Source organism: Bombus flavifrons, chromosome 5 (assembly GCF_040668555.2).
Source record: "Bombus flavifrons isolate JBK064 chromosome 5, iyBomFlav1_principal, whole genome shotgun sequence".
NCBI classification, from domain to species: domain Eukaryota; kingdom Metazoa; phylum Arthropoda; class Insecta; order Hymenoptera; family Apidae; genus Bombus; species Bombus flavifrons.
Genome location: NC_138446.1, coordinates 2,164,509 through 2,187,419, shown reverse-complemented (window position 1 = coordinate 2,187,419; position 22,911 = coordinate 2,164,509). Strand labels below are relative to the sequence as shown.

Below are 22,911 nucleotides of genomic sequence, written 5' to 3'. Positions count from 1 at the left end.
TAACCCCCTTTCCGCTTGTACCACCAGTTACCAATGACCCTGTATATCTCTTTTTAAAAAATTTGAAATTAATCCCATGTTTGGTTTCCTACTATTGTGACTTTTAATTTATCTATATTATATTATTATCTATATTATCTTATCTATATTATATTATTATGTTATTTAAAAGCTAATAAATATTTTACGGACGATAGAATTGATATTAAATCTTTCGAATAAAAATATAATGGATTCGATAAAAATGTCGTATAAGAAATTACAAATTTACTACTAAAATATACCAATTATTATTTGTATAAAATATTATTCTTATTTTATAATTAACAAATTATGTACAAAATAAATTATATACAATTAGTAACAACATTAGCATTGATTTAAACCAAAGTGTACAAGAATAATGTATAAGTATATGTATGTACTTGGAAGGAAAAAATTAAATGAGGAGACACGAGACATGTCATAATAATAAAGTCATATGTAATCAACAATTACGTCATAGCAATAAAGTATTTATAAAATATTTCGTATACGTAAAAACATATTACAAACCCATTAGTACAGTACTGGCAGTAACGGGAATTTGTGAAGGCGCGCTAGCTTGTCTTACACTCATTTCCCAAGTATCTAATAATTGAGACACAGAAAAACGTCGAGGAAGTTTCGTTATACGAGCATTTAAAGCTTTCTGAACCGCACAAAGAAATGTTGTGGCATATTCATGGGGTGCCATTACGCAACGTGGTGGCGTTAAAGGATAATCGGCGGGAACAGTTACTGATACAGGAGGAACACATGGAAGATGACGATCATCCAGCCAGCATATTAATTGAATACATTTTGATCCAGTTTGTTGTGCAGGATCAAGACTGACCTATATATTATACACATATATGATTACTTACATATAAAAATGTAATAAGATTCTAAAATGAATGGATTACCTTAAACCGTTGATCTAATCGAGCTATTTCTCCTTGTAGTACGTCTGGTATTTCATTAGGAGACTCTTCTATCTTTTGTTTTTTTAATGGTTGTGGTAAATTTCTAGTTATAGAAGTAAAGTTCTGTTAAATTATGCCTTATAACACAATCACTCACAAATTAGTGTATTTATTTCTTACTTTATCTCTGGACCAAATAAAGCTTCTAGACACGGACCAAAAGTACGTTGTAGTGTATGATTTACAACTGGACTTTGGAGATGAGTGCTTACTGCTTCTAAAAGTGGACTGAAGAAATGATGTTCCTTTAAAGTCGTAACTGGAGGTCCAACACTAGCATCATTTCGTTTAAAATCTAATTTTTCAAGAACTACCTCACATTTTAGTAAAGTATCTAAAGGCATTCGTTTGCTAGGATTTGATAAAATTTCTAAAAGTTTCTTCATTTTGCTTAGTTTATCAACATCTGCAATTTAAAAGATTATACAAATAACTACATGCATGCATATAAAGGTACTGGTGGAAATGAATGTTAATACTAAAGTTACATACTTCCTTCATTTCCCATTTTAGCAATCATTCTTCGTAAAGGTTCCACATATTTACTTAATTGTCTAACTTTATCTCTATATGCTTGATCTTCTTGTTGTGGACTTGGGGTAGCTCCTACCCCTCCTGGAGTATTCAAAGAACTGCTAGGAGATGGTGCCATGCCTAATTTAATATAATTTTATTGTCTTTATTTCTATTCATGCTAAGATTAAAATTAATGATTTTTATATTAAAAGTAATTTTGACATACCAACGGATCGTTGTGGTCCTGCCATCATAGGATGTTGTGGACTAGGTGAAGGAACTAATGCTGGTGATGCAACCATTTGATTGCTGAAAAAATAATAAAATGCAATTTTAATTTTTAATATAATTTTAAAAAATTTTAGTTTCTATTGTATCTAACCTTGATGGTGCACCTAAACCAGCAGGACTTGGAGCAGATGGTGATGGACTCTGACCCAGAAATTGATTTGGTGTAACATTTCGAGGGCCAGGGAAACCAGCATTTATCATTTCTCCTTGCTAAAAACAACAGCATTCATGAAAATCTTGAAATAATGGCTCATATTATTTCTTTGTTTGCATACCTTCCTTTGCATATGACTTAATTGTTGCTGCATTTGACCAGGACCTATTTGCCCTGGAGTAATCTGATTCATTTGCTGTGGCATACTTGTTTGAATTCCACTTATAGAGCCACTAATTTGATTTCCTATTTGATTGGATAGTTGATTTTGCATTTGGGTCTGAAATATACCACTTATTATTTATGTCCCCCTTTGTTCAAAAAGAAGAAATGCATGTTTTCTTGCAATAATAAATACATACTTGCATGTTTTGTTGCATTTGACCTGTTGTAATTTGTGCCATTTGGTTGGGAACCATTTGAGTCATTTGCTGAGGTATATTTCCTTGACCCATTGAATTCATTTGCGTTAACATTGAGTTGGTTTGCATGCTTTGAATTGGACCCATATGATTCATTGGACCGCTGGTTTGAGTAGGCATCATACCCATTCCTGGTATTTTACTTTGCATACCTTGCATGGCCATAGGTTGTCCAGGGCGCTGATTTAAGCTTTGTAATACTAAAACAATTATTAATATTATAATAATTAATAGTATAAAATATAGTATAAAATAATTGTTAATTAAGGTCAAGCATGACCTTTTTCTTCCTACTGCTTGTTAAATCTTAACAACCTTCATGACTTGAATGTCTGCGAGTAGTGCGAGGAGAGATGTAAAAGTATTTAGAATGAATCATTGCAAGCAAATTAAGGGTCTTCTGATCAAGGAGTTAGTAGCAAATGATCTTCTGTGAGGGTGAGGTATATAGGGAAAACTAGTGATGGGTGTTGCCCGTCCCCCATCAACAGTCGCTCGTTGGTAGAAGTAACCTTCGAATCCGCTTATCCCGTATTTTACCGTAATGAGCAACCAAAGGAATGTCTCAACTTGAAGGATATATAGTAGCAATTAAGGACCTTGACAGTAAAGGAAAAGATGCGTAATCTTATAACAGCAATTAATGGTTTCTTAGGATTATTGTGGGTCCGAGCAAATATGTTTAAACAGCTGGTGACCATCTTGGCCGAAGAATGGATTAGAATGTGTTTAGGTCACAAGACGTAACATCCTCCCCCTGTTAAGAGGGAACAGATCAAAAATTCTAAGTGGCTGCAGTTAAGTGTGTGTGTGTGTGCGCGCGCGCGCGCGTGTGTGTGTGTGTGTGTGTGTTAACGAAACTAACAGGTGCTGAAACTAGTTTGATCTTCTATCGAACTCCTTCTCGAAAGCTGGCTGTCTAGACCCATCTGGATCAGGTTGGCTCGGTAGTGGCACTAGCCGTTTAACGCTTCGAACCAAGACGCTCGATGTAGTTTAAGCAGTGGCTGTTCGGATGATGCCGCCGGTGCCGGGATAGACCTTGATGACTCAACCCAAGGACCATTGCATTGAAGGCACGTTGTCTCCCTCGTAATCTGCATTAGAGTCGTAGTCCGGATCGCAGTCGTCCCCTTCGTTGCCAATAAATTCCCAACTGGAGTCTACGGCTAAGTGTCTTTGAACACCTTGGTCCTAATCTTTGGTGGTTGTACTGGCTTGGCACGTGGAATCTTCTTCGTCTCTTTAGTGCCGAGTCGAGATGGTCAGATGATCCACGGAAGACGAAATCAGAGACGTCTTATCATCCATTTCTTCCGATTCATCCCAGTCGACTTGATGCATTTGATTAGAATTTGTACCTGTTGTCGTTTGTAGCCATCTTGAGAGTGATGCTTGCGAGAAATGTAGAAATGTTTTGAGCGAAGAGTTGTTAGCAAGTAATGTTTTGATCGAAAAATTGTTAGCAAGTACTGTTTTAAGCAAAGAGTTGTTAGCAAGTGAAGTTCAGTGATGGTGATGTCTAGCCCTTTGCGGACGAGTGTCGGCAAGTAGCCGCCCAAATCTTTTTCCCGTTGCGGACACGTGTCAGCACATAGTCGCCCGAATCTGTTCACAGCTGCGGACGCTTTTTATGAAGTGGCTATCGTACATCTATTTTTCTGAGCGATAATCTTATACGTATTTACACATAAGTATAGTAGACTAAACAGTATTACGTTTTTGATGAAATAAAATTAGAGATCTTTAGCGATGAAGTTTTATCTTCCGTTTAACGTAAACTCGCCATGTAGGATGATGGTCGAGTCAGAACGAATTTCAGTTTTTCAATGGCATTACCAGATGAATCAGCAAGCTTTTCATATATTTTATGTATTTTTTATAATGTCTTATACACGATTCCTAAAAGATCCAGAAAGGATATGTTCGATAGAAGACCAGACCAATATATGGCTACACATTGTTTTATGCGGAAGTCCCAAAAATGGTGGTGAAAATTATTTTCTTGGGGCTTGGAAATATTAACCATAAATTCTTACCTATTATATAACGCAAACCAGGAGAAACAGAATAAAAACGAAATAACGCAGTTGCAATACGTACGTCGCTTAATGAATCAATTAGTAGGAGATTTTCATGATACTGACCCCAAGAATATTCCATAAACTTTTGGACAACAGAAAGGCTGAACGGCCTTTTATAGATTATTCGGCGAGATAATATAGCAAATTATTAGCAAATTTAAAACCTGCATTTAATATATTTTTTTTTATTTTTAATTTGTGTTTTACAATTTCTCTAGCTGGACATTTGGTAAATATCTATGTACACATATATTATTTAATCCCTTATTTAATATGTTTCATTTAATGTATAAGAAATGTATAATAGTGCAGTATTTAAAATTTTTTAGAAGTAGTTAAGAGAGTACAGAGTATATATAAAGAGATATGTGTGAGAGTACAGGAAGCTTCAGAAAGCTTCATTATAATCAAGGCAATACCAAAGTCTAAAAACAATCTTAAAGTTAAAGAAATTATTAATAAATTTATTATAAATTAAAAATTTAGATCTTAGATTATATCTTCTTTTTGTTAATAAGAAGAAAAGAACATAACCTAATTACTGACGTCCCAAAAATTTTTTGAGTTTTGAATTAAATGAAAAAATACTGACAAAAATGTCAAAATTAACTAACATGTATTATTCACAATATGATAGTTCCATAGAAAGTGAAACTGCTTATGATTCTGACAACTCAGATGTACGTAAATTGTTAAGAACATCACCATCTCATGCTAAATTTTATGAATATATTGATCGTAGAAATGATGAAGAAATTTTACATGAAAAGTGGAAGTATAAATTACGTAAACAAACAACCCTTGCAAAAGAGATCAAAGAACAATGTGGTATGGCAGTTAACCTAACAGATAATCGAGTATGTTATTTTTATAAACCTGTTGTGCAGCATATACCAGGCATGAAATTTAAAATAACATTTGATTATGTTAAACTATTGCGCAAATGGTATATTAGTTTGGGCCACAGTCGTTTGCCTCATGAGATTACACTTAATGACAAAGTAAAAGATGGTACTTATGATCCTATTTCCAGAAGAATTCTCAAAATGATATATGAAATAAAAGATTTGTTGGATATTTTTATACAAAAATTGGAATATATATGTAGAATGGTTGACAATATGAAAGAAGTTTACAAAGACATAGAGTTTCAAGTAAATGAATCTTTAACCAAAACCAAAATAATACTGAAAGAAAAAAGCTGGCCTAAAGGTATACAAAAGACAAGTGCAAAAGATATTATTATTCTAGACATAGTACTAGATAATAACTTTAAAGCTGATAATCTTTCATATGAGTATGAACACAATAAGGACACATCAGCACAACAAAAAAGAATGTGCATATTTAAATTAGAAGAGAAGATAAAAATATTTTTTGATCTTCCTTTAGTAGAAGCATTTAATGTATTTATGGAATAACATTTTTTCTAGTGATGAAGTATTACCATCTTAATAACATATTACATTTCATTTAAAATAAATCCTATAACTACATGAAACATATTTCTTCATATTATGTTTATATTTAAATATACAATTGTTACTTTCTATTTGAATGTAATAAGATCTTAAATATTTTATTAAGTATGATTTTTTGTGTGATTCTGTATTATATTTTTTAAATTTACTTTTGATTACATATATCTTTAATAAAAACATTATCTGTTAATACATTAACATCAGATTATTTTTTAAATTAAAATGTATTAACTGTCGGGCCATTTTGGTACTTTGGTATGTTAGGATTTACAATGAAACAGTTAGTTAACACTAATCCCACCAGCGGCGGTCAAATTGACCGATCTCGAACTTCTACACAAATTTAACCATATTTAAATTTTATCATATCGCTTCATAATTTCTGACTTTTCCTAAAACATGCATACAATATATTTTTCGGTATTTAATTTTAGTTTGCTCTTTTATTTTCTGAGAAAAATTTGTATTCTGCCTTGCCTACCGTGAGCGGTCATTTTGACAGACCGACAAAATATTTTAGTTATTCTTAAAATAAATGCAATCAGTACAAAGAACAGGCTATCTCAAGGTTAGATGACAAAATCAGTGATAACAAATAATAACAGCTGTTACACCCGTAATCTTGTCATAAAACATAATGCATCCCCCGATCAAGATGACCACCAGCTCTCAAGACATATCAACCCACACCCATAATAATCCTAAGGAATCGCCATAAAATTTAGCATTTTTTACAGTCCATTGTTACAAACATTTTAAAAGTCGAGAAGTTTCTTAGGGTTATTGCTCATTGCGATAAAACATGGGAAAAGTTTTCCCAACTCCACTCTCGAGTAACCGTTGATGGGAACGGTCAATACTCATCAATATTTTCGTATAAATATCACCGTCACAGACCATATTCTTACTTACAATTGTCCTTTCGACTAGAATATATCTCAGTTTGTTAGTCAATTAGTCGACATCTAAACTTGTTATCTCTAAAACTCAGACAGAAAGCATCTCAGAGCGTTTTGTGTAAAGTTGTTATAAAAGGAAAAGTAAAGCATATCAAATTTGACAATAATTTTGTATTCCATACATGGTATTATTCCGTGATAAATATTTACCCATAAATGTCAAGACTTTTAAAAAAAAATTATAAAAAAAAGTAACGGACATAGAAGAAGAGTGTATCTTGTTCAATGTGCGATGAACAAGAAACTTCAGCAATTAAAAATGGCATGGAAACACATGAAAAGCTATTTACAACCAAATCAGAGTTGAATATTATAAATAAGCGTTCACGTCCAGGGCAAAAAGGAAAGAAATTATCGTTGACAGCAAAGGGTGAGACTGATGTAGAGAATCAATGTATCAAAACTGGGCCCGATGAGATACTTTGGAGAGAAATAGATGTAAGTCCCAAACCTGGCAGGACATAATATTTTTAGGGATATACTAAACACCATATAATGAAAAGACAAATAAAGATAACATTTTATCTTATCATTGATCACTGTATAAGGGATCACATAATAAAATGTATGGAAGAAGAAGCATTTAGAGTATTGGGGACTAAGAGAGAGCTAGATGCAATAAAACTAGATGCATTCATTGCTCTGCTATATGTCCGGAGTGCATATCAGACAAAAAATTTAGATATCTCATATTTGTGGAATAAAATTTGGAGAACTGCATTTTTTTCAAAAACAATGAGCTGGAATGACTGCTGAAATCATGAGGTTTATACGATTTGATAAGAAGAGTGAAAGAAGCCAACATTTACAAACCAATAAATTTGCAATGGTATCTATAATATAGGGCCAACTTATAGAGAATTACAAAATTGTTATAAACCTGGTGCATACATTACTTTTGTATAAAGAATCGCGAGAAAAAAGCCATACAATAAAACTATTAACAAGTTCAGATTCATTACTACAAAAAAAGCTTGTCAAGTACAAAGTTGTAAAGGTTACAAAATTACGAAAATTTGTTTAAGATGTGGGTAATATGTATGTGGCAAATGTACATTTGATAATAAAATAATTTGTAAAAAATGCAACGAAGTTGAATAAGATATACCTCTATATAAGTAAAAGCATAATTCTATTTAAGTCTATAATTGAAATTAAACGAAAGTAAATTTGGACAAAATTTTATGAAAGTTTATCATTTTATATACATTTAGCTATAAATTAACCATTATCTAAATTAAATCATAAATACTATTACTTCTTTAATCACTGGTCATTTTGACTGCACACGATAGGAATAGGTATACACGAAATGTCGGTAGCTTTAGTGTTAATAAAGAGCTGAATGAGATATCTTGTTACTCGTCTACTAGAATATTTTAGTATAAAACAATATATCTTATTTCCCAATATCATTATGTTAAAATAGATATGGAGACTAAATATGTATTGTGAATTACATAAATATGTAATATAAATTAAAAATGTGAAAAATATATATTTATAAATATTGTAAAAGATAATATTATTTTATCTATATAATTACTTTAGCTTGTATTTTTAAAGAATCTATTACTTGTTAAAAAATGTATTATCAATTTCTACATTTAATGAGCAAAATATATACTTACAATTGGTAGCAGTATTTGTTGGTGGTTGTGGGATTATTCCTTGAGGATTAGATCCTGGTCCACTCATATTCATCATTTGATTGTTTCCAGTTCCTTGACGTGCCAATGTTTGTAATGCCCCAATTGGATCAGGCATACCCTGATTTCCAGAACCACCTGTACCTGGTGCATTACCTCCTGTGCCCTTTTTAGAATCTGGAAGAAGTATAATATATTATAAAATGTTAATTATTTATCTATAATTTATATAAATTAAAATAAATATATATATGAATATATTACTTAATTCTCTGACATGTAGAATTAATCTGGCCACAAAACCTAGATATTCTTCCTGAAAATAAATGAACTTGTTATTAATTGAAATAATTAACAATTTATCACTTGGAATATTTAATATATTATTTATTTCTTATACAGATAATCTAATGGTAATAAACAAAAACGAAAAAAATAACAACACACCTTAGTTTTTGCTTTTTGGAAAACATGATTTTCCATTTCAATACTGTTTTTTGCAGTAGGCATTCCAGACATTTGCACAGCTTCATCTCTATGATAAAAATATTTAATAAATATAAAAATATGCATTTCTTCTATTTATTCAAATATATAAATTTATTTTTTACATTTCTTTTTTATACAAATATTATAGAACTTTTTACTCTTTAATAATTTATATTATTTAAATGATGTTAATAGGAACATTTTACCGTTTATAACCTTTTTACATAAATTGACTTACATTTTTGCAATTACACTTTGTCGGAAACTTTGTGTTCTCCAAGAATTCTCATCAGTTGCCATTTTTAATGTTTAATAATTAAGTCAACAATCGAAGTAGTTACACAACTTTCTTCTATCACAGTAACCGTACGACTAAACAATCATATAGCTAACTGACTAACTCTTCGAGGTATAGTCTGGAACATAACGATATTAGTAAATAGCCTCCTTAATCATGTTTCTATGAAAACGATGATTATTTTATTGCACTATATAAGTAACTATCTTTTATCCGCTGTTTTTAAATTATAAATTTTTAAATTATAAATTTTTAAATTATAAATTTAAAACATTCAAAACATTTATAAAATTATAGGTAAAAATTTAAAATGTTTAGTAAATTTTAAAGTAATTAATTTTTTTATCTAATAACAGATTTTGAAATTTTTCTCAAAAATAGATAGTTTCAATCATACAATATTCAACAATTTTTAAATATTCAGCTTAAGCCAAAAATATGAAATTTAAGGCTTACCTAATATCATGTCAAAAGTGGAAATTGATTCATGAAAATGATGCATTATTCGTTTATCATGTCGTTACTTTACTCCTTAACCTTAAAATAAGCTTCTGAGTAACCTCTAAATTAAAAAATGGCAGAATTAGAATTAACAGAAGAAGAATTAACATTAAAACATAAAAAAGAACGGAAAGAATTACAAGGTAATAAAATTATATAATTGTAGTTTATAGGATATTTTTTCTTTATTAATGATAATAGGTTCTTTAACGTAAGATGATTTACAATATTGTGCTTACGTAAACGATTTGTTAATAGAATTTTATCATGTTGTAAATATTTAATATTATATTTTTAATAACATTTTTCAAATGTATGACCTTTTAGTTACTATATATTAAATTTTAGCACAAATACAAACGCTAAAAAAGTCAATTTGTAAGGGTGATAAGAAGAAGAAGAAAGAAGTAACTGAGGAAATCTATCGCTTAGAAGAAGCTTTAGATAAAAGACAAGAAGAAGAATTTACTACATGGAAAGTTACACATCTTAATATCAATAATGTGGAAAATGAAGATACAGATAATAGTAATGACAAAAACACAAAAGACAACAAACAATATGAACAACCAACACATAGAATTTCAAAAGCACAGAAGAGAAGAGACAAGAAAGCAAATGCAGAAAGAGAACGCAATCAGAGAATTATAGAACAAGAAGCATTAAATGTTTTTGGGAAAAGAAATGTAGAATTGCAAACTATTAAGAAAATACTCTGTGAACGTGGTTTGATGATTTATGAGATTCCAAGTGATGGCCATTGGTGAGTTACTTGTTTCAATTGTTTAAAATAATTTGGGGCATAAAGTACGAATTTTTTTACTTTATTTACGCTGCTACCAAATTAATTTTTGCAGTTTATATAATGCTGTTGCACATCAACTAAAAATTATAGGAGAAACTCCATTGAATTTTCATGAACTTAGAACAAAAACTGCTATATATTTGAGAGAAAATATGAATCAATTTTTACCATTTATTTCCAATCCAGATTCTGATGATGTTCTTTCACCAGAACAATATGAAAAATATTGTGATGATGTGGCAGATACAAGTGCCTGGGGTGGGGCTATTGAGGCAAGTTTAAATAAACTATGGAAATACATATATTGTTCTAAAATTTATAAAATCATTTTTGTTTAAAATAGCTACAGGTTCTTTCGCATGTGTTGAAATGTCCGATAGAAGTCATTCAGGCATCAGGAGCACCATATGTTATTGGTGAAGACTATAGCAATGAAAAAAAAATGATATTGACTTATCACCGGCATATGTATGAACTAGGTGCTCATTATAATTCTGTTACAAAATATGTTGTAGAAGAAGAAAGCTGATAGAAATGGATCTTGTATCTGACTAATATTTACAAAAGAGAAATTAAGCATGTTTCATAATACTTTTTACTATGATAAAATATATGAACTATTGAAAGCTGCCACAATGTAAGTGTCCAGGAAACATATCAATTTTAAATTAATAGTTCGACGTTTCTCTGGCAATTTTAACTAATATATACCTAAAAGGCTGTAACTTCTGTTAAATAGTAAATTTAGTCGAAGGTAACAAAATAACAAATTAATAGGTTTTCCTTTGTGGATTTTTGTAAAATAATTATTGCACTATTATTATGTGAGAGAAAATTTTATTTATTTATTACTTAAATATTTGACAATATAAAGAAGCTGCCAGCAAATTGCAAGTACACATTTACTGTTCAGTGCTTGCTTCTTCCCAAGTTTTAATGTAAATATCTATTTAAATATGATTTACATTTTTTGTAACAAAAATTTAATTTGTGATGAAAATTAAGCAAATATTAAAGCGATATTATTGCAGTAGAAATATTAAGATTGTGTATGCGTGAATAATATATGCTAATACTTTTGTCATGTGTTCTTATAGTTTTATACTATTTTGATGGTGAGTAATACATATAAAATGTGAAATAAAAATGACGAAATATTAAAATCATTAGTTTTTGGAAGTATATCTTGTTTATTCTTCAGATTGCGACAGAAGGTCACGGGAAAATTAAATTAAACTTTCAGTTTTGTACATGATTTACATTATCATTTGATGTTTTATCATCTTCAGATATTCCTTGGTTTTTATTTGGATCATCCGGTTTCATTTGTGGGAACAGCAGTACTTCCTAACGATACATCATCATCATTATATATTTTTTTATCATATTTTGTTTATATATTTTTATCATTTAAAAACTTACTTTGATATTATTTGCATCTGTAAGTAACATTGTAAAACGATCAATACCCATTCCCCAACCAGCAGTTGGTGGTAAACCATATTCCAATGCAGTACAGAAGTTTTCATCAACAAGTTGAGCTTCCTCATCTCCAGCTGCTTTATCTTTTGCTTGTTGCTCGAATCTATATATTCGTAATATTGAATAAATTTTTTAAAACAAACTGTAATTGGAATTTCTGAAAGGTTTTTGTTCAGTTAACTTTTACCTTTCTCTTTGTTCTATAGGATCATTCAATTCTGTGTATGCATTACAGACTTCTTTTTTCATAATGAATAATTCAAATCGTTCTGTTAATCCTGGTTCAGAACGGTGCCATTTTGCTAATGGAGACATAATTTGTGGGTGATCCAAAATAAATGTAGGATTGATACAAGTTTCTTCTATAAATTCCCCAACGAGCTGTTAAAAATTTGTTGATAAATATATGTAACTATAAAAGTTCCTTAAATTTAAAATTCATATTACCTTATCCAGTAATCTAGCTGTTGTTCTTGGTGGAGGACATTCAATCTCATGTTTGGTACACAGATCACTAAGTATTTGATTTGTTTCTGGGGTATTTAATTTATCCGGTAGAGGCAACTTAAATTTTAAAATTTCTTCTAAAGTTTTTATCATTGAAACCCGTTTAAATGGTGGAGTAAAATCAATTTCAATTGCTTCACCCTCTGGCCCATCTGGATGGTATGTTATTTTATAACTGCCATGAATAGCTTTTACCATTCCTGATACCATATCTTCCGTAATAGACATCAAATCATTATAATCTGCATAAGCCATATAAAATTCACAAGTAGTGAATTCTGGATTATGCGTCAAATCTATCCCTTCGTTTCTAAACTGTCTTCCAATTTCGTATACTCTATCCAGTCCACCTACTACCAACATCTACAATTATGCACACACAACAATGTATTAATATATAATTTACAAACAATACTTAATTGTGAGTATAACGAAATACCTCTTACTTTATGATATAATTCTGGAGCAATGCGCATGTATAAGTCCATATTTAATTCATTATGATGTGTAACAAAAGGTTTAGCTGTTGCACCACCAGCAATCATATTCATCATTGGTGTTTCAACTTCTAAAAATCCAAGTTCATCAAGAAATTTGCGGATATATGCAACTATTTTTGCTCGTACATGAAACGTTTTTCTTATTTTATCATTTAATATAAGATCTAAATAACGCTGACGAAATCTTGTCTCCTAAGTTATTAAAAATAATACAAGGGTTATTAGCTTAAACAGATATGTATCAAGAGAGGAGTTTCATCATTTTGTACCTTATCTTTTAATCCAAAATAGAGATTTGGCATCATATGCAGGCAAGGACTTAAAAGAGTAATACTATGTGGTATAATGGAGAATTCGCCCTTCTTAGTTTTTCCAGGATTTCCAACTACACCAATAATATCACCTCTTCTTATCTTAGAAGTATCAGTGGAAAATTTTTCTCCATCTTTATACTGTCTTGCATTTGCCATTACTTGAATTTTAACACCTTCTCCTCTAAGGTCATAAAAAATCAGTTTAGCACCTGATTCTCTAATTGCATGTACACGACCAGCTACGCTATATACTTCATTGTCTAATATTTCTCCAGGTTTTAAATTATTACTGAATTTTTCAATGAAATTTTCCAATGAAATTGATACATGAAACTTATGTGGGTATGGATTATCATTTGCATCTTTGAGGTTCTTGATTGCTTGAGTCCTAAGTTTAATGTATTCCTAAAAGTTATTACATATCTAATGTAAATACAATCATAACATAGCTTTTATTTAATTAAAAAGATCCTTAACATTAACATGATATATATATATATATATATATATATATATATATATATATATATATATATATATATATACTCACATTTGGAGCAATATCTTCTTCTTGAACTTCTTTTTTCTCCTGAGTTTTGGTTCGGTCTTCCACTATCGCTTGAGTAACTGTTTTTGCTTCTTTTTCTGCTTTTTCTTTTAGTTTTTGCTCTGCTTTCAAACGCCTTTTTATTTCACTGTAAGCAAATTTGGAACACAACGAACATTGGTTATATTACGCATATAAATAAACATGATTTTGATTAAGACATACGCACTTTATGTAAAAATGGCGTATAGGTATCTGATGCAATTTTGTTGATTTTGTTTGATAAAATACCGGCGATACCACATCAACAAAAGCTTTGGTTATGTTGCACAACATAGTTAATTAAAATTGTCGTTGCTATAATACTTAACGTATATACATATACATACACAATAAATATATTTGTTCGTAAATATTTAAAAAATATTGCTATCTAGTGCTTAAAAAAGACACATCAATGTAATCAGTTATTCATATAACAACGTGGGTAGGTAAAATATGGCAGCGATCGCTGTTCTATGTAGGTTATGTCAAAATTATTAATATAGGTAATAAAAAATTCTTCATAGATGCAAGATAGAAAATTTGGAAATCTAATTTTCTATTAGTATTATTATTTTACTCACTTTTTTGATAACACTGGTACATTCATATTGTCAGCCATGTTGGTACACTTCCGTAGAAAAGATTTTCACTTTGTGGTTGGTGATCCTGAAAGGTGCACATTTGCCGAAGTATCGTTTTATTTTTCATTTCACATATGGTTTTAATTTTAAATACATTTTCTTTTTATTTAAAATTATTTATGTTGAAGACTATATTTCATTGTTCTAAGTATATATTTCAAATAAATAAAAATGTGTATAGAAATTATAATTCTTTTCTACCTTATTGTCACTTTTACTAGTACGATATTTGAAGTATGTTACCTTGACAACGACATTTGTTGATTGGCGCGTTCAGTATTAGTCGTTTGTGTCTAATGTCAATCTGAAGGATATTTTCACTCGATTAGAAAAATGGATGGTTGTTTTGGTTATCACGAATTGAAAGCATTGCAGGAATTAATTAATCCTCTTAAAAATGATTCAGATTCCGAGGATGATTTACCACAGGCTGGCGCTCGGAAACTTGGTAAGATTTAACAAGTTTACAGGATATAATTGTTTCTTCTCTACACTCGTTTAATATTTGATATTTACAATACAAAGATTTTTTTTTCCTATAATAATCACTTAAAATGGTTTAAAGTTGAAGCTATTATTATTATGATGATTAGTGTATTTTTGTTTGAAAATTACATTTTACTTAAACAAAATGGTGTGCGTGTTTGCAAAGTAGAATTTATAAAATTATTCAAAATAAATTGCACTGTATTATATTCATATTAAAACATATGAAATTATATGTATTATGAATAATATAAACATATGAATAATATGTATTATTGGCAATAATATTGATTATTTTGGATATTGTAAATATTCGTGTATATTATCTACATTTAGTGTATTTTTATACATTTACATCTCCTATAAGTGAATAAATATTCGCAATTTAATAAGAAAATTTTACCGTAGAAAGTAGTTTTTGCGACAGTATACGCGATCTATAAAATAGATATTTTTAAGGACCTGGCGATATCGGTACTCGAAATGGAAAGTTTCAAGACCGTTCGGGCCCACATGCACCGCTGAAAGCGGAAGCTGATGATATTTGGCATCCGTCTGAAGCAGTTGCTTCGCAGAGTACGGAAGCCTACGATCCAAGAAAGGTGCCGGAATATGAGATGAAATTTAAGCAGTCGGTGACGGCGGAAGACGTCTTTTTGGGCGTTAGTATTGCATCAACATGTGTACAGCAAATAGATCGCTTTTCCTAATTAAGTTTCCTAATTAATTCCTTGTTGCAGGTTGCGAATTGTTGGTGTTAAATGCAAATAGTCGCTGTGATAGATTTTTATTTCATTCTTCCACGCATAAAGTTTATTATGATATATTATATTATACTTTATTATATTTCATTGTTCTATGTCTAATTCTTTGAGTATTAACTCGTCACACGAATTGCTAATATTTTAGTAATGATTTATTTATTCAAGGGTTCTTTTTCCTATTACATAATTTACATTAAAATGTATATTATATTTTTACTTTACAAGAATTGAGACCGATTTAATTAAAATTAGTTCTCTTCTTTTAATGTTAATTTTGTTTCTCGTGTAATATTCTGTGCACCATGTTTATTATAGCATGAAACAGCTCGTGTTTTATATGTTATTTTGTACCTGAGACATTTTCAGTAGTTTTTTCTTCTTATCTTTCATATTACACGTAATTCCCACGAGATTATTAATAACGAGTGCTTTTCATTGAATTAAATGACTCATAATACAACCTTGCTTCCAGTGAATCGTGGTTTTCCTGGTACCAATTATTTTCCTATATTATTTGCAATTAAGTAGTGATCACTTCCTGAAATTTCCGTTATTATCTTGTTGTTTATCTTGCAAGAAATATGTCACATTAAAGTATTTATTTCGAACAATTATGTACTAAAACCATAAAAATACGTTCTTTATAACATAGGATCATTTTCATTTTTATTTATGTGTGTTACGTCGCAATTAATTATTTAAAATAGTTAAATTTTCATGATTGCATTTCTTTCGTATTTTTAAAAACTGTTTTCATTCTGTATATTAAAAAAGCTTTCAATTCAAAAGAAACCGTAGCAAAATGATTAATCGTGGCTACTTAATCACGTAAAGTGGATTTAAGTGTTAATTACGTAAAAGTTGAACCTAAACTAAACTTAGTACATATATGGTATATACTTCTATTATAGTAAAGAACTAAGTCACATTTTCTTGTTAAATCAGATGGGCTTCAAAACGCCAGGGACCGCATCCTGCGAGTGGTTGTCCGTATTGGTGAAGATGCCGCAGGAAGTGCGCGAGAAAATCGAGCTGTCCGTGGAAACCGAAGCGATCGACGTGCGGAGCCCAAGGTGAGAGAGGAACCCAACGATTTATCAGGCAATCCCTTACGAACTTTCGTTGCTTTGACTTCAGTTGGACCGGAATTTCTTTGACAATTTTACGAGTCCTTAAATTTGCCAGAGCGTAAAACCAGTCACAATTTTCCAGATATCGACTGCATCTCGAGACGCCACATCCGGTTGATCCTAACGCTTCATCGGCCAAATGGCATAGTGATATTTCTACCTTAGAGGTCACCCTCAGACTTGTACGCGAGCTGGACGGCGTAAATTTTTAATCAACGTTACGGTAGGCTTTTAATCTCGACTCTTATAAAAACTTGAGGGACTTCTGTATCGATCGCGATCAGTATCTTCGCATCTGTGTACATTACTGTTCGTAAAATTAGTCATGTTAAATCATGTTAAGGGCTGATCCTTGATATTCGAACTTGGTTATTTTTTAAAGTTTTTTAACCGATGAATGTCTTCAATTATTGAAAAGTAATATTTGTAAAATTTGATATTAATATTACTTTATATGTAACAATACCTATTTAATTTTATTTTATCTATTTGATTTAACTATACTTATATAACTAAATTCTCTAATACATTGTGGTAACAGTAACATTTTGTTAATTTCTGTAGTTGATTTCTTCCTTTCTTTTGCGTTATTTTTGTGATTTCAAATTTACGAATGGTAGTACATATTTAGTTTCTCTTTTAATCTTCTCTCTCTCCTGTAATGAAATTGCCATGCCCTTACAGAAACGATTCTTTTACAGAATCCAGATCTCTATTTTTATTTTAATTGTTTGACGGATCGAAAGAGATTCGTTAGTAATATAAGAATTATAACATGTGAGATGCAATATATGGATCGTAATATTGTACATGAGATGTTTGCTTGAATGTACAGGATAAAAGCATTGTTTGTTTATAATATTTCTTTTTGTATCGGATTAAAGATCGACGTATTGTATTCTCTTGTATTGTATTCTTGCCGTTAAGGCAAATGATATTCATATTGAGAGTTGCGTTTTAGAATATGAAATAAATATCTGCTGTGTACATATTATACAACTTCAGATACTTTAGATTAACAAATTTATTTGTAAATGTTGATTAATATTAATTTATGATAAAATAACTTTTTATAAAAACTAGATTTTGATAAAAATACTTTGATTCAAGGTATAAGTAAAATAAAATGAATTGTGTATTCTACAATAATGTAATAAGTAATGATTACTTTCATAAAACATACAAAATTCAAGCATACTATTTCATATGTTTTAAAATCAATATTAATAATATCATTTTGACACAAAATTCAGTAGAACCTTATTTATGCAAATAAAGGTATAAATATAGCATTATTTACCTTCTTAACATGAGTTTGTATATTTAAAAATATGGTATGAATAAAGAATAACATAAGAGTTTAGATCACAGAATCATATTTTATTTGGTTACTTTGGTATTTTCAAACAAGCTATAATAAAAATATTTCAATTTTACTTTGTTGGCTTCATTAAATTTTTCTGGTCGACAGAACCATTTATTTTAATTAAAATTTTTCTTGAAAAATGATTTTCCCTTGAAATAATATAAAATCATGTTTTTATAGAATTTCATGCAAACAATATTATATTGATACTAAACTAATATACATAAGATAGTATATTAGCAATATTGTAATATCGGATGAAGCATATTATTTTACCACACTAATAATTTAAATTCATTGATCGGCTATCGATACGATATTCACGAGAGAGATATAATATTCAAAAGAAATGAAACAAACGAAATAACCAATCAAACAATGAGAATTTTTATAACAAATGTTACACGTCTATTTGCTGAAAGTGTTCATCTAGTTTTGAACGATCGATTATTTGCGAAATTTTCAATGCATCCTGTCACGTGTCTCAGACAAGACTCTCTTAAATGATCATTTCCATAATCTCAGAAGCCACTTGTGTCTCTTGATGCGAATACAGAAATTACTCAAGCCTTATTATACACAGATGATCGTTTCGTGCTATGAAATCTAAAGTGACTCGCCCCTTTTCTAAGATGCATCTATTACATGCCAGAAAGGGGATGAAAAATCACGATAATGAATGCAAAACCATTGAAAGAATCGAAAGTGTATTCATGCTTTCGGTATATATTTGATTCTTGAGTCGAGTCGTTCATGTTTGATGAAGAATGGCTAGAATAGGTCCTTAGCTCTGTCGAGTGATTTATTTTCGTAGATGATCACTTTTCAATCATCTATGTATAAATTAATATCCTTTTTAATTTCACAGACTACATAATGGCTATTTTCGCGGTTTAATTAGTACTTTTACTCTTATTTTATTCTGTATTAACTCTGCAGCATTCTTTCAGTTTTTTTTTTTTTTTTAGTTCTTTAAATAGAGGATGAAAATTGGAGTAGCTATATTTATTAATATTATATATCTTTACCATCTTATTTAAACATGTACATTTAAAAGAGTGAAACATTCGAAATTCTAGATTTAGAACGTTCCTCGAGAATCTGCTGCACGATTATACGTAGAATTTCTAAAACCATCTTGCCAAAGAACTTACGAGTGGACGTTGATTATTTTTCTTGCCTGCTTGTTATGCATTTTGTCGTTTCGGGTCGTTTAGTCGCTATAGCTAAGGCTCATTTCACGTAAAGCAAGTTTCTCGCGGAAAATTCTGCATATTTTTATTTTTCTTATTTTCAGTCGTTAGTGGCACATCATTTTCATTAAAAATTATTTTATTAGAAATTAGTATCTTTATAAGAAATATGAATTAGATAACGAATAAGATAATAATTAGAAGTTATTTTGACCAGAAATTAATATTTTGTGGAGCCACAAAATGTCCTATTCCATGGTAACCTTGAAAGAATCGCGGATATCTTTGTAAATTCGATAGCGCAAATGCTTTTATCAATTTCAGGGAAGTTAAGATTTCACCGGATCGTGTATCTATCCGTGGATTTATTTCCAACTGTTCGAAGAAGTACGAATGTAAAAGTTTCGCCGCTGTTAAACGCGATCGCAGATCTGTCTGTGAACTTTCGAAAGAACTTCTTTTCACGGCATCCATCTCCCGTTTTTCGTTATTAGTTAAAGCAACCAATTAAAGAAATTGCGTTTCGGTCGGATTGTATGTACACAAGGTATCTCAGGATTTCTTAATTAATTACGCATATATATCTACCGCCAATTGAGCGTGTTATTTCGATTATAAGTAAGAGATAAGATAGATCTATTACTTAATTTTAGAAACAATTTTTACAGGTCTATTTATTGTTCCCACGATTTGAGACATATCGTCCCGTTATTCATATTAAGCGTTAACTAAACACAATTCTTCTGCGGCATAATCGTAGATAATGTACATAACAATTGTGTAATGTAACGGATACTTTTAGTTCAGAGAGTGTTCGAATTGTATTTGTGTATTGTATGTGTATTTGTTCGAATACTTTGCACCAGTTCGGTAGATGAATCTGATATTAGATAAAGAACAAGGGATTAAATTCTATGGAGAGAATATAATTATTATTCACGCGACGGCATGTTCATCCCGTAGAGCCAATTTGTCGAGAAGTTCGAACGCTTTAGAAACTTCGAGACGGTGTTCCTTTGGCGTGTTGACCCGTATGACCTGACTGTGACATATTGCGTAATGCAGTGCAGCAACACATTGTGATGCATGAAGAGAGATGCACAACGCCGCGCGGTGGGTGAAACGCTGACGCCCCCGATAAAGGGAGAACGCGATTCTTCCCCGTGAATCGATTACTGGGACCGCAGTCGATAATACGAATTCCCGCTATTACTGTCACCTACGTGTTCCGTTCTTCTCCTTTATATTAGACTTCTGTATGCATTGAATACGTTTCTGTTTCTGATATGAGAATGATATCCTTTCAAAATGATAATTTTTGGAATTTGTAGTAGCAGCTTACAGGAAGTTGCGTGGAAGTTGTATTCTATCAAAAATGAGCAAGTACTATTCAGCGATAACGTATTACATAGCATGTAACAAAATTATATGGTTCATCGATGGTTTACACGATAGCGCGAATTTTCTCTTAAAATCCATAAAATATTACACGCATTCGGAAAATGTAAAATTCTTATGGAGGAAGGTGTATTTAGTATTATTAGTTGATAAATTAATTATTGTGCAAAATTATCGTATTAATAATTAATTATTCACTACGATATTTTGTTGACAAATGAAATTTCACTTATTCATCAAATACTTATTCATACAGACACTCTTCGCACGTATTCCTTGAAGAGCATGTTTGCGCCGCAATTCTCTGATTATATTCTTTTAACTACGAACAAATTTGGCTGGGTTTGAATCGTCCACCTCGCCTGTTACATACCTTGTAGACTTTTCAATTTCGTTCATGCCGAGTGTTCCACACTCGGTCTAGATATAGCGTCGGAAACGGGACGAGGCACATATAGCCGTAGACATTTTCCGAGGTTGCATTTCAGCGGCCATTATGGTTTTCCCATTTCCTGAATGTGATATCCAGGTGAAAGGTAGTCGGGAATGGATACAAGGACACGTGTGGTCCACGACCAGCCGCAAGGGTGAGGGCAGAGGGATACGGACGGATAGCGGTCATAGCTGGCAGAGATACGAAAATAATTGGGCAGAAAGCTAGCGGTTTCTCAGGCGAGACTCTCTCGGATACGTGAGATGATATTCGCTGGTTGTGTCGTATAATTTACACGGTCAGATGAAAATAGCGGAAAGAGATGAAGGGAACGTGAATTCTTCCTTATTTATTCAGTAATGTACCGAGAGTTAACGAAAATCAGTGACGATCTGATTGGAATTGAACTCGTTAGAGGCCGGGTTGCTGGGAGGTTTATGCGAATTTGCATAAAGTCCCGCCTTTTCGTGAGAGGATTTCCTTCTTTTATTGCGGTTTTGTTCCTCGTAGGTCTTTTTACGTCCTCGAGTTCTTTGTGAGCGAAAGAAGCTTATTTTACGGATCGAGGGAAACCGGATTCCATGTATTCAGATAGTTTTACGATGGTTTAATTGGAATATGATGGTTTTAAAGATTCGAATTGAGACGTAGTTTTAAAGATAGAAAATTGTTTCATTACGTCTTGAATATGGTTTTCTTTCGAAGAAAAGACTATGCCACGCTATTGAGCGTGCTCAAATCGAAGTTTCCCTTTGTACCTTCATTCCCATTTGTAAACGTTGGGATACCCCGTTGATAGTTTGCTCGATAACGTATTCGATTACACGATATCGCATACTGTCGATCTTTATTGACAATATTTGGTTGACTATCACGCGCGATGTGTACCAATGATGTGTAACGATGAGCGGCATTCAAGTAATTATAAGACCTGTTACGGAGCTGCAAATTGTTCATGGATCTTGATATAACGACGATATAGCGAAGTCGCGACAGCGAACTTAACAGGTTGTTGCCAGAGACAGGGTAATTTGTCTTTGGTAAATTAATAACATCGCGGTATCTTCCGTAAGAAGTTTTCAACGCGGCCTGCCATCCGCTTTCATTAAAATTCGATGATTTATCTTTTTGCGCGCCACTCGCGTGCAAATTATAATTAACTGCATGCAAGAATTTGCAACAGAGATATGAAAAATGAGAGAGGAAAGCGAAGTTGCATTGGGCAACATCGAATTCGATCAATTACTCAAGTAAATTTTTGTCGTTGAACATTTGGAAATAAATTAAAATATAAATTGATGTGGGAAATGAAATTTTATTACGAAGTTCTGGAGAATTTAGGAAGGAGAATATTCTTTCAATCAGTTGACTCACATATTCACCCCGATTAAGCGTATCGTAATTGTTGTTTTAACGCCGAACTTGTCGCGAACGTTAAATTAGATCGGT

General features: G+C 31.2%; 5 protein-coding genes across 6 annotated transcripts; 3 read left to right on the top strand and 2 right to left on the bottom strand.

Moving 5' to 3' along the window:
- Positions 1 to 315: 315 nt before the first annotated feature.
- Positions 316 to 9,442, bottom strand: MED15 (mediator complex subunit 15). The gene is made up of 12 exons (XM_069112959.1): positions 9,291 to 9,442; positions 9,011 to 9,098; positions 8,828 to 8,879; positions 8,546 to 8,740; positions 2,331 to 2,590; positions 2,090 to 2,248; positions 1,906 to 2,024; positions 1,750 to 1,832; positions 1,500 to 1,661; positions 1,128 to 1,413; positions 948 to 1,050; positions 316 to 877 (listed from the first exon to the last, which is right to left on the bottom strand). Exons 1-12 carry the CDS (start codon positions 9,350 to 9,352, stop codon positions 548 to 550), a joined length of 1,899 nt encoding a protein of 632 aa, XP_068969060.1. The 5' UTR covers positions 9,353 to 9,442; the 3' UTR covers positions 316 to 547.
- On the top strand, positions 4,089 to 6,522 carry LOC138179819 (uncharacterized). Its single transcript, XM_069112960.1, has 2 exons — positions 4,089 to 4,703; positions 4,804 to 6,522. The coding sequence occupies exon 2, from the start codon at positions 5,071 to 5,073 to the stop codon at positions 5,893 to 5,895; it is 825 nt and encodes a 274-aa protein (XP_068969061.1). The 5' UTR covers positions 4,089 to 4,703; positions 4,804 to 5,070; the 3' UTR covers positions 5,896 to 6,522.
- A 388-nt stretch (positions 9,443 to 9,830) lies between the features above and the next one.
- LOC138179744 (deubiquitinase OTUD6B) lies at positions 9,831 to 11,825 on the top strand. Its single transcript, XM_069112837.1, has 4 exons — positions 9,831 to 9,994; positions 10,200 to 10,614; positions 10,709 to 10,928; positions 11,000 to 11,825. Exons 1-4 carry the CDS (start codon positions 9,925 to 9,927, stop codon positions 11,183 to 11,185), a joined length of 891 nt encoding a protein of 296 aa, XP_068968938.1. The 5' UTR covers positions 9,831 to 9,924; the 3' UTR covers positions 11,186 to 11,825.
- On the bottom strand, positions 11,823 to 14,775 carry LysRS (Lysyl-tRNA synthetase). Of its 2 annotated transcripts, XM_069112833.1 has the most exons (9): positions 14,633 to 14,745; positions 14,236 to 14,320; positions 14,010 to 14,154; positions 13,415 to 13,864; positions 13,092 to 13,337; positions 12,586 to 13,008; positions 12,326 to 12,519; positions 12,079 to 12,241; positions 11,823 to 12,003 (listed from the first exon to the last, which is right to left on the bottom strand). In XM_069112833.1, exons 1-9 carry the CDS (start codon positions 14,652 to 14,654, stop codon positions 11,896 to 11,898), a joined length of 1,836 nt encoding a protein of 611 aa, XP_068968934.1. In that variant the 5' UTR covers positions 14,655 to 14,745; the 3' UTR covers positions 11,823 to 11,895. The 2 variants fall into 2 exon arrangements, with proteins under 2 accessions (XP_068968934.1, XP_068968935.1); XM_069112834.1 differs by lacking the exon at positions 14,236 to 14,320 and having other exon boundaries at positions 14,633 to 14,775.
- Positions 14,776 to 14,790: 15 nt separating this feature from the next.
- Positions 14,791 to 18,260, top strand: Dnaaf6 (Dynein axonemal assembly factor 6). Its single transcript, XM_069112835.1, has 4 exons — positions 14,791 to 15,140; positions 15,638 to 15,840; positions 16,888 to 17,015; positions 17,155 to 18,260. Exons 1-4 carry the CDS (start codon positions 15,026 to 15,028, stop codon positions 17,282 to 17,284), a joined length of 576 nt encoding a protein of 191 aa, XP_068968936.1. The 5' UTR covers positions 14,791 to 15,025; the 3' UTR covers positions 17,285 to 18,260.
- Positions 18,261 to 22,911: the final 4,651 nt, after the last annotated feature.